This window comes from Nothoprocta perdicaria, unplaced genomic scaffold (genome assembly GCF_003342845.1).
Source record: "Nothoprocta perdicaria isolate Ctin4 unplaced genomic scaffold, notPer1 scaffold_250, whole genome shotgun sequence".
Lineage (NCBI taxonomy): Eukaryota > Metazoa > Chordata > Aves > Tinamiformes > Tinamidae > Nothoprocta > Nothoprocta perdicaria.
This window is the reverse complement of record NW_020455478.1, coordinates 737,547-749,363: the sequence shown is the minus strand read 5'-3', so window position 1 is coordinate 749,363 and position 11,817 is coordinate 737,547. Positions and strand designations below refer to the sequence as shown.

Genomic DNA, 11,817 nt, shown 5'->3' with positions numbered 1-11,817 from the left:
AGAGAGAAGTTGTGTTTTCCGATGGAAAGAAAAAAAAAAGAGCAGGCAAACCCACCCAGCATCAGTGGGCAAGGCCAGCCCGGCCCCCAGGCCCCGCACTCGCCTTAACCCTTTGTGTGGCGCTGCCGGCTCCGCTGCAGCCCCTGCTCCCGGCCCGCCGCTCAGCCCGGCAGGATGCTCCGCTTGGTGGAAGGTGCTAAAGTCAGTGCCCAGGGCCAAAAAGAGCCTTTAACCCCTTCCACTGCGGGGGGACAAAACAGGTTAAGACCCTGATAGTTTTTCTCTGATGAATGGTGGTGGTTTTTTGTTGCTGTTGTGGGGTTTATTTTTCTTTTTGTTTRTTTGTTTAAGTTTTGCTTTTTCCTCTTTCTGCCTTTTAGGGAMCACCGGGCTGAAGGTTTGAATCAAGCTGGACACGTTTGTGCCCTGCTCACGCTGGCAGCACAAGAACCTCTTGGGGCTGCRGTTATGGGTGCGACCTGCTGCTGGGCATCCCCTTCACCTGCCCTGTGATGAGTGGCGGGGGAGCCTTCATCCCCCCACACTGCCTGGAGGGAATTGGAGAAAGAGCTCCAGCGGGATGGGGAAGGGCTCCACTCGCCACTGCTGCCCTCGAGGCTGGGGCTGGAGGTGCCAGCAGCTCCCAAAAGGGCAGGGTCTGGATTTACCGCACTGCCTTGGGCCCTACACGMGCCAGAGAAAACGAAGGGGTTTTCGGTAGAGCTGCAGCAGCCAAAGGGATGGGGGGGTTCTCTGCGTTTGCCCCTGCGGAGCTGAAGAGGATGCACGCAGGGAAACTCCAGTCAAAGGAGCTGGGAAGCACGAGGCCACCTCCGGGCATCCCCGCCAGCGGAGCAGCGCCCGCCGCGCGGCAGGTCCCACGCAGCGCCCCGCGCCGTGGGGCCGCGCTGCCCTGCCGAACACTGCTCTCTGCTGTCCGCCCGCTGCCCGGCTCCGCGCGCCGGGACAGGGCAGGGCACGCGCGGAGGGATCATCCCCAAAGCCGTCCCCGCACCACCGCCGGCAGGCTGCTCTTTCCTGCTTCTTTCCTCTTTCCCTGCCCTCCACCACGGTCCCACCGACACGCCGGAGTGGGTGCCTTCAATGCCAGCAGTGCTCCCGCTGCATTTTTTCATGTGCATTGCATTTTTTTAATTCACCTTTTTTTTTTTAATGCACTTTTCAATGCACTTTTTTAACGCATTTTTTTAATGCCCTTTTTTTTTTTACCAGCTCACTCATGTAACAAAATGCAGGGTGCCCTTGCCTGGCAGCTGCTTTTGCCTGGCCAAGCAGCAGTTTTGGGAAGGGTGGCACACTGGCAAGCTGTGGYGGAGATCCCTGCTCACGGGCTCTCCGCCTGCAGGATGCCCTGGGGATGCCCCCAGGGGCACCTACCGCCTTGGGCTTCCACCGTCTCCCACTCCGCTCCACCATAYGTGCGGGATGGGGGCAAGGGGAAACCCGAAGCTCCGTGGGCAGCTCCGTGGGCACTGCTGGCTCCTGCTGGCACTGCGGGAGCAATTGCAGCTGCAGCAGAGCAGCACTGGCATGAGGTGGGAGCTGCAGGCTGCAGCCGGCTCCAGGGGCAGAGACGGGTGCAGGACCCAGAGGATGGAGCCGTCTGCTCCCATCCCGCCCTCGCTTTCCGGCTATCCGGCAAATCCCTCCTGCCAGCAAATGAGAGCGGGCTGCTATCTAAGCTGGGGCTGAGCCACTGCTCTCCGGAGGTCCCGGCACRTGGAACCCCCCGTTTCCTTTTCCCTTTCCCAGACTCGTCCAGGGCGCGCTGYGGCCGAGGGCCAGTGAAGTCCTGCCGGTGCGCAGGTGGGCAGCGGCAGGAACGCGCGTCCTCCCGCGCGCCGTGACTCAGCCGCGCGTGGCGCAGGGGTCGCCGCGCTCAGCCCCGCGCGGCCCCGGGCTCCCCGCGCTGCCCAGGGCCGCCGCRAGGACGGGATTTTTGCTTTAGGCTTGTTCTGCACTCTCAGAGACTTGCTGCCCCCTCCAGTCCTGGGATGGGGATTGATCCACAGCCTGTTCCGCACAGATGRTCCCGGAGCGGGAAGGAGCAGAGTGCTGCCTTCACCTGCCGTCCTCACTGCTGCCTCAGCCTCTCTGATTGGGAAGGGAAGTGGCAGCAGTGGTGGCAGCGAGGTCAGACAAGTTGCAGTCGCAGCACCCGGATACACGGATTTGCCGGGGCTGGGGGCAACCCAAGGAAGGCTCGGAGCGCTCGTCTGAGGGCAGGGGAAGCCCAGGCGTGGAGGAGACTGGGCAACGAATTCCCCTTTGAGTCATGGAGTAAGAGAGTGACTTTTCCGTGCCCGGAGTGGCAAGACCTTGGGCATCCGCCCTCCTGCCCGCCACAGCCCCCTGGCATGGCCACCGTTGTCCACATTGCTCTGCGACCGGTCCCTTTCCCACCTTAAAGCCCCTGTGATCTGGAACAGGGCYTGGCGCCTGCGGGTAGACCCATCCCCTTGCCATGGCAGGGCCCACGGTGCCCACCCTGGTCACTCACCTCAGCGCGGCCTTCGAAGCCGGCGCGAGCGGCTCCAGGCCGCCGGCTGCGCCGGGGCCCCCGCGGCGCGGCGCTCACCGTGGCCCCGCGGCGCGGGCTGCCTCATGCTGACATCCCCGCCGCGGCGGGCGAGCCGGAGCCGGGAGGGCGCCGCGGGGACGAGGTGCTTCACCGGGAGCCGGCGCGAGGCCGCTCGCCCGCCGCGACGCCGCTGCCGGACTGAGTCACCGCGGCGCCGCTGCGGGACGGGAGCAGCGCCGGGGCGCACGGCGGGGAACGAGTGACTCCGCGGCTCCGCGTGACCGGCCGGCCCCGGCCCCGGTGGGTTTGACTCAGCAGCTGCCCTCTTCCTCGGCCCCCGGCGCGCCGCAGCCCTAGGCCGGGTACTTCAGGGCTTCCAGCATTTTTTATTCCCCCCATTGGCCCCATGGATGAAAACGCCTTGAGTCAGGGTACAGGGTGGCCCAGCCAACTGCAGAGCACACCGGGAGYGGGCACTCTTGGCCCTTGCCGGCCACGGGGCTGAAGCGATTCCCGCCTGACAGCRGTGCCCCCGGGCAGCCTTGTGCCTGGCAGTGCCACGTGCACCRCGTTGCCTGGCCAGGCCTCAGGCTTCCCAAGCCCCGGCCTCCCGGGGTCGTTTTCTGAGCCAAATTGCTCTTCTCCGAAACCCCTTGGTGTTTCCCCCTTTTCTTTCGAGTTGGTGCTAATTCATTTCTAAAMGTGCGCGGACTTTCGCCATTGCCGGTGCCTTTCCCTCCCCACCTCCAGCTCGGCGGCTGCAGATTCCCGGCAGCAGCTCAACCTCGCAGCCTCCAAAACCCCCTGCGAGGACGCAGAACGCTTGTAGAATGAGTTGCATCTCCCCGTGCACCAGGCGGGGCTTTGCAGACCGCTCGTGGTGGTACCTGGATGGCCAAGAGGGACACCCCAACCTCCAGCGCCCAAGGGTTATGGGTGCAGGTACTGGAGCCTCCCAGCTTTGCCCACGGTGCCTTTGGGAATAGCCCATATCCAGCCTGGTGTGGGGCAGTCCTGGCCCCYAGGAAGAGCCTCTTGGCATCCCGCACCCCGCCTCAGTGCGGGGACCGGCTTCCTCTCCCCTACACACAGACAATCATCCACAGCTCTCAGGTATAGGTGAAAGTTTTATTTCCTTCAAGTGTAATAGAAAAATAAATGAGCACAGTTCGCCCACCGGAAGCAGAAAGGGTAGGTCCCCCTCTCAGAGTACAAAAAAATATATATTTAAATTCATAAATAAAATATTGTTACATTTATAGTTTAGCACAATAAAAATATCACAAAAATATATAGATGCAGCCATATATTAAAACTACATTTTTAAATATATCTTTCCAGTGCAAGGACATTTTTAAATTAAACCTTCAAATTCAATAAATACATTAGTTGTACAAATATTAGTCTATAAATTAGTCCTGACGGAGGCTGGCCACCCAACTTGGTGGCTGTGGTGAGGTCCCAAGGCAGGGCCGGAGCCGCGCTTCCCAACGAAAGTGCATCCTGCCGGCTGCGCGAGCYGGGAGGATCGGGAGGCACGGAGGGCACAGGGATGCTGAGGGCACGAGGAAACCATGGGCAAGGGATGCCATGGGCAGAGGGATGTCAAGGATGTTGTCAAGAACACAGGGATGCTACAAACATGGGGACGCCGAGGGCGTGCGGATGCTGCTTCCACGTGCTCACTGGGGCTTGCAGCCACTGTGATGGGAAGGTCGAATGCTACCCTGGGTCGGGGCCAGCCACTCCTGCATATTTTGGGAGCTATTTCCCCTCGAGGTGCAGCAAAGCCAGTGGCTCGGCGCTGCTGCGAGCCTGCACTAGCTGCTGGGCTTGGGAGGAAAGCGTGTGCAGCGCGGAGCTGCACGCCGGGCGCACAGTGCACAGCTGCTTAGTCAATACGGGTCACCAGACCCATTGAATCACTGGAAAATCGAGCCAGGGTTGAAAGTAGATGATGTTTCCARTGCACGGAGCTGGCAGCCTGCAGTAACCCCGCGGTGCTGGCTGCAGAGCCCTGACCTCGCAGTGAGAAGCACTGGGACGGTGGGCAGCGGCTGCCCATGCCAGCGCCACGGCTCCTTGGCGCGGCCACTGCGGTCAGCTCTGGGCTGCCACGACACGCGCAGCRTGCAGCAGACACCGGGACGACAGCCCAGAGCCGCGGGCCAGCTCCGTGCAGCAGTGCTGAGCATCCGATCTGTGCAACGGGGGCTTGGGAGCCGCCGTGGCGCAGGCTGGGCTGGCGGGCTGCGAGCGGCGGCAGGCGCAAGCCCGGCTCCTGCTTGCACAAAGGATCCTGCAGTTGTGCGTTGAGCCGGGCTTGGGAGAGCACAAGTTAGGCTGCCTTGCAGCCTGAGAGCGCYCTGCGCTCAGCGGCTGGGACCTGCTGCTTCTGGCCCTTCCCGTTTCACATGTGAAATCCTAGCGGAGCTGGAGGTGATGCCCAGATGAGATAAGCAACACGCTTGTCTTTCCGTGGTGTCTGGACCGAGACGGGTTCCAGGGAGAAACCACCAATTTTGGTCACTGAGAGCCTTCAAGTTGGAGTCCAGCCTCCTGGAGACACCTGTCCTGGACGCAGTGGTGGCAAGGGAGTCCTGCTCCCGCTTGCTGGCCATGTCCATGCATGGCCCCCTTTTGTTGAGCTTTTGGAGTAAGACGGTAGCAGACGGGCCCAACACCAAGCTCGGGGGCAGCTCCTCCACCATGGTGACAGAGGCTGGTGGGAACAATTCACATATCGTTGGGAGCACCCAAAGTTGCTGGTGGTCTAGGAGCGCCTGACCCGCTTATTCGCCTTGAGCCTCTTCTCGACCCACGCCGCTGCCGACGGTGGTTTTCGGAAATCTAGGAGTCCCTTGGCTTCCAAGCTGGTGTTCAGTTTGCTCATGAAGCGGGAGTAGCTCCAGAGGACTTTGCATCCTTCCAGTTTCTGTTGGAAGACTTTGGTCACTGCTGGCTTCTGCGGGAGGGAGATGTGTATGGGCACAATGCCCTGGGCTCGGAGCAGTGTCTCGATGTTGTTGAGGAGCCCACGCACCTTCAGATGGGTGTTGGCAAGCCTCCGGAGGAGCTCAGAGCCGGGGGCATTGAGATCACGCTGGTGCTGTGAGATAGTCTGCAGGGCATGGTCCATATGCTCCATGGCCCCGTGGAGCTCCTGCAGCGTGCTGGGCACCAGCAACTCTGCCATATTCCCCCGGGGCAACCACTCCACCCACTTGCTGCTCCGGCAGAGCTTTGGCATGGTCAGCCCCTGGTTGCTCTCCTGTGAAGACACAAGCAAGGTGGTCACCTCCAAGCGGCTGGAAGCTGCTGGCCAGGGCTCCATGGGGTGTCTTCAAGGGACACCGGCCCCGGAGGAGAGCAGTGACCCCACTGCACCGTCCTGYTTGATGGCAGTGCAGGGAACCAGCACTTACATAGAAGGTGAAAAGCTCCTGCGCGTCCTCTGCCATGTGTCGCACGAGCGAGTGGATCTGCTTTACATAGGAAGTCTGGGAGTTCTTGCCGGCATCGGTGGGCACCGCACAGAGGATGAGGAGACCTTTGGCCACAGCTGAGGAGGAAGAGGAGGGAGCGGGGGAGGTGGAGAGGGGGGAATCAGTGTTACTTCTCATAGGGATTCGCCCAAGCATGACGGCAGCCGAGGGACAGCGCGGGCACCAGAGGACCATGTTGACCAGATGGCTCCAGGTGAGACTCGGGCCCCTCTCGCCCCACCAGCCCACCACCATTTAAAGCACCTCTTGTTCTGCTCGCCACCACCCCCAGAGCAGCAAAGCCACCCAGAGATCCTCAAAGGGCCCCACATGGGGCTCTCTCAGCCCTTCTGGCTCTCCTTCCTGCCYGCTTTCAGGAACAGGTGCCCGCACTCACAACGGTCCCCGCCGCCCCGCGCCCGCTGGCACCACCGGGAGAGGGAAGCCGCAGCGGCCGGCGCAGCTGAATGACTCAGTGCCCCGGCGGACCTCGCTGCCGGGCTCGGCTGCGGGGTGGCCCGCGTGGCTGGGCAGGCCCCGCTGCGGCAGCGCGGGCGCGCGAGCAAGGGGGCAGCAGTGGAACGGCAGCACTGACCTACCTGCCAGCGCGGCCAGGGGCCGTGCGTTGCACCACATGTCTCGGGGCAGGGCACTTCTGAGCAGTGCTGCAAGGCGCGGAGCCACTTCCTTACTGCTTGCTTAGGGGGAAGCTCGCCTTTTAAAGTGCACTGATTAGCCTCCACCTCCGAAGGAGGCACCCGGATTCAAGAGAAAGAAATACAGAAGTAAAGCAATGACTGGGGGCCAATGAGCAGGGTGAGCCACGTCGGGGCGGAGGGGAGGAAATGATGCCAACCAGCCCCTGGTTTTGTTCTTCGATTCAGTTCCTCGAGGGAGTCCTTGCAGGTCCACCCTAGCTCCAGGGTAGCCAGCAGACCCCCTGAGCGCAGCCTTAACCCGAGGCCAAACAYAAGGACACCAACCGTGTAGGAAGGAGCCTCCTTGTGCTCCCCAGTTTCACTGATTTCTTTATTAGATGGAAGAGGCTCACGGCCACGGTAGCGACTCATTAACCTAAAACCAGCCTCTGCTACCCACGCTGCCATCGAAGCGCAGAAACCACCACGGGGTGACCAGCGGCAGCAGTGGCTTTTGCAGCAAGACTCCAGGCCATGCCGCGCGCCGGATCCGCGGTGCCAACATGGACCATAGGCAGCAAGCGCAGGCCTTGCCCTACTCCGTGCCCCTGAGGCTGGAAGCCCTGCGCAGAGCTGCCCGCCTGCCCCCGGCACCGCGGGCCGCCCGGATGCCGGGATGCCCGGCGCGGGCTGCGAGCTGCTGCCGGGCGCCGGGGCGCTGCAGCCGTATATGGTAAAGCCGAGAGCGGCCCGCGGCGGGGATGCCGGGGCAGGCGGCAGCGGAGGAAGTGGCCACGCTGACTAAGGGGGGTTCTCCTCTCCGAGGGTGGGTGTTGGAGCTGGTGGCACCCACCAGCTGACAGGGCGATGTAGGAGCGCGGGCACCGTGGGCAGTGCGAGCGCTTGGTGGTGGGATGCCGGCAGCGCCAGGCACTGCTCCCGTGCGTCCTCACCAGGCCCTGGGCACCCCCGGAGCCAGGAAGGAAATGCAATCGCCCGGGAGGTCAGCAGAAAAGCCCGGCCTGGCAGAAGCCCGCGGGCGTTGCACAAAGCCGGAGCCCGACGAGGTCAGAGGAAACACGCTCGGGCGGCCGTGGCGCAGCAGCTGCCCGCCGGCTGCCAGCGCAGCCTCCCCGKTGTGCTGCGTAAGAATTATGCAACTCCGSCGGGCAAAGCATCCCTGGCCGCCAGCCCCACGGGCGGTGCAACACCGTGCCCAGGCTTGGGAGCCCCCAGAGCTGCCCTCGTGTCCAGGCCTGAATTCCACTTGCTGGGGGCTTCGCAGAGCCAGCCTGGGAGCACTTGGGCTCCCACAGGAGCCTGCACCAGGTACCCTGGAAAGTGAAAGCAATTTTCCAAAAAATTTATTTTGTTTTCTAGACAATTTACTAGATTTTGCTAAAGTGAATGAGCTCCGGGCAAATCTGCTGGCTCTAGGGTACCGTCAGCACCCAAGGAGCCACGATGGGCTCCCAGCCTGGAGCTGTTTTCAGCAGTACTCTGGCCTTTGGCAGGAGGAGGGATGCGAAGGCCCTCGCCCAGGGCTGCAAAACCTGAGGCCTCAGGCAGTTCTCAGCCTTGCAACCCAAAACACACAACCCTCGAGCACCGAGACCCGGCACGCGCAGGGCTGAGAGCGGCTGTTCGCTTTGCGAGATGCATTTTGGACCCTACGGCATCTAGCTCGCTCAAAGGGGACATTGCCAAGGTGCAGGGCTTCCAGGTGCTAGGTGGGTGACAGGAGACTGCGGGGCTGCCCCTTGCCCTGGCAGAGGCCTCCGCTGCCCCTTGCGTCGCTGGCCCATCTGAGAATGCCGCTGCCCACCTTGACCTGAGCTGGCGCCCGCAGGCAGCGGAGCGCCCAGTCCCTCCGGTCGCGCCCGCTTCGCCCTTCTGGCCGGCGCAGGAAGCTGCCCAAAGCAGAATCTGCACTTTCACACTGGAGGGACTCTGTAAAGAGAGGGAAACCCAGAAATAATATCGCTTTGAGAACGGAAGAGAGCAGCAGTGACTCATTTCCATAAGAAGAAATACTTGCTTTTCCAAAAATTTCTTCCCCCCCACCACCTCCCCGGCCAACCTGCAGAACTCCCCTGACGCAGGAAATGGRCCGTGTGTGGCATTCAGTGAAGTCAGTGGTGCCTTGCTCAACACCACGTTCCCCAGCATCCCCAGGAGATGAGCTGTGAGAAGGACCACCAATACCTGGTGTTCCTCCTCTGCCACCGTTTGGTTCCTCTACCCTCAGCCATGACCCAGGTTTCTCTACAGAGATGCCCCCAAGGACACCTTGGCGTGTCCTCTAAAGGATCTTCTTTCTGTCTTGTCCGCACCCCACCAGTCATTGCTGTGTCTGTACTAGAGAAGAAACGAGGACTTGAGGCCGAATGGCCCAGTTTGGTCATGTCCCTGTGGATCCTCCTCCTCCAGGTATCATCTGGGAGAGCATGAGCTGGTACCAACCATGTCCATGCTGGGTCTGGTGCAATCAATCAAGCAGCTTGGGGAGATGTGTGCCAATGCATGGCCTCCATCCCCGCAGCGCCAAGTACACGTACTCACGGTGGCCTTCCTGCAGCCCTGTCAGGACCTCAGAGATTTGATGGGGCTTTGTGGCCCCAGGGGCACTGATGGGACTCAAGAYGTGGAAAACATGGGGCTGCCATAGTGTGCTCCAGCAGGCCTTCACGGCCGCCAGGCATTGAGTACAGGCCCACAGTCACATCTGGCCAAGCCATGGGTTGTCTCATCCTGGTGTGGTGGGACTGCAAAGCTTATAAATAGGACAACTTGGACGGAAAGAAGGATCCAGAAGTTCCTTGTCTCAAGGAGAAAATACACCGGCTTGACAAAGACAATTTGTTTATCCATCCACCAATCCATCTACTCCACTCATCCACCACATCCATCCATACACATATATATCCATCCCAACCACCTAGCCATCCATGTATCCATCCACATATCCATCTATCTATACATCCACCAACCCCATCCACTTATCCTACATGCACATCTCTATCCCAATCATCCATGCACCTATGCATCAGTCCACTCAACCACCCATCCACCTGAACACCCATCCATCCATCCATCCATCCATCCATCCATCCATCCATCCATCCATCCAATGAACCATCCATCCATTCAATGAACCATCCATCCATCCATCCATCCATCCATCCATCCATCCATCCAACCATCCTTCCATCCTTCCATCCTTCCATTCTTCCATCCCTCTAGCTATTCCAAACGAAGCTGTTTGCTCATCCACTCACTTCACTGTCCCACAAGGCATGCCATGCCCACAATAAGTGTGTGACACATGGGTAGGATTGGCAGAGGGAGTTGGGCTGGTTTTGGTCCACCCAGTGGCACCTGGGTCCTGACCACTGCTAAGGATCCCCACCAGAGGAGACCCTGGAGCTGCTGGACAGGGTGCCAGTCTTGGTACCACCCCAGGCCTTGTCCAGCGAAGAGCCAAAGGGTTTACGCAGGGTGTGCACTACGTGAAGCGGGAAACGTGGAAATCCAACGGGCTCATGGAATGACTCCAAACGCCATGGGGAAGACCCAGAGCCGAGCTGCTAGCCCATCCTTCCGAGCCAGCAGCTGGGAAGCACACCAGTGCTGCAGGACGGGTGGCAGCAGGACACCCCTGCCCCTTGCTGCCGCAGGGCTCCGCCGGCCTCCAAAGGAACAGCAGCCACCCGCATGGAGGGAGAGGCTTCTGCTGCGCTCCGCTCAGAGGAGGCTGGAGATGAAAGAGGAGCATGTCGTGGAAGAATGTGCAATACCCATGGCGGTTAAAAATAGGCCTGGTGACCGCATTGGCTGACTGTAGTTTCTTAATCTCCGTGGCGCACGTCACCACGGTCTCATGACTCTGGAAAAGAGAGTGAGACAGGAAGGAAAGAGGCTGGGGACTTTGTAGGAACTCAAGGTCTTGCAAGGGCCCTCCAGAGCAAGCTGCCCACTTGTTCCACTGCTGGGAACGGGCCCCGGTGGCTTCTGAGGTGCTGGCACTCCAGCTCTGTCTGGAGCCTCTGCCCATGGTGGATCTAGGGGGCATCTCCTTCCACAGCCCCAATATTCCGCTTCTGCCCTGGGTGGCACTGGGACAGACGGAGGCTCTCACATACTGGAGCTGCCGGCGCATGGTCCCTGTTTGATGTGCCAGCTCTGGAACTGACTGAGGAGGGCCGAAAATCTGCTTGCTCAGCAGGAAGGAGGGCACGAGGCTCCCCTGCTCTGAGTCCACCGTGGCAGCACCCACCTCTGGCCCCGACACCTTGTAAAACCCCTCGTGGCAGCTGGGCGAGGCAGGCAGCGGGCACTGCTGGCACCAGGGTGTTGCTCAGTCTCGGCCCCACTGCGGCACCAGCCCTTGGAAGGACCTCGCTGTCCAGGGAGCAACCCAGCGAGCTCCTGTGCTGCTCCTCTCTTTGACTTGACGGTGCCAGGGCTTCCCGGACCACCGAGGCGAGCAGAGGCGGTGCTGGAGCACCCAGCCACTTCACAGCACCCGGAGCACAGGGCATCGCASCCGGCTGCTCCTGCTCAAGGTTTCCACCTCCTCGTATGCACTTTTAGGACGGAGTGATGCCTAGGGAGCCACAGGCAGGGATGAGGCAAGTGCAAGGGGGGCACCCACAGGGCACCCAGGGCAGTGCAGGCAGGGTCCAGCTCCCAMGGGGAAGATCAAAGTCTCCCTCCACCACTGACCTGCAGCCAGGCGGTATGTGAAAAACTGCACTTTTATTGACTCTATAAAAATCATGAAAAAAAATATAGCTCAGAGGATGGGGCTTCCCTGCTCCCCTCCCCGCTCCAGGAGGAGTCATCATGGCCACATGGTGGGACACAGAGCCTGACACCAGAGAAGAGACAGGGCTGACATCCCAGCCGTGGCTCCGCCGCTGGAGCAGCATCCCCAAGGCAGGGCTTTGGAGGGGTCCAGGCGCAGCACAGATCCCAGCCGAGGAGGGCTGGAGCAGCACCAAGCCCTCGGCCATGGAGAGCAGCCTCCAGCCTCAGCACACGAGAGCTCTGCCACCACCCTGGCTTCAGGCCGGGCCCAACCCTGAGCCCAGGCTGGGGATGTTCTGCTCCCCTCTGCCCTGAGAGGATAAAAAAAAAAGGCATTAATAGC

General features: G+C 60.9%; 1 protein-coding gene across 1 annotated transcript in view; it reads right to left on the bottom strand.

Annotated features, from left to right (window-relative positions):
• The window catches only part of LIF (LIF, interleukin 6 family cytokine), a 9,177-nt gene extending 3,924 nt beyond the window's left edge, over positions 1–5,253 (bottom strand). Inside the window, exon 1 of the mRNA XM_026040198.1 lies at positions 5,073–5,253. Within this exon, the coding sequence (XP_025895983.1) occupies positions 5,073–5,253 (181 nt within the window). The remainder of the gene's footprint in view (positions 1–5,072) is intronic.
• Between the last annotated feature and the right edge of the window lie 6,564 nt (positions 5,254–11,817).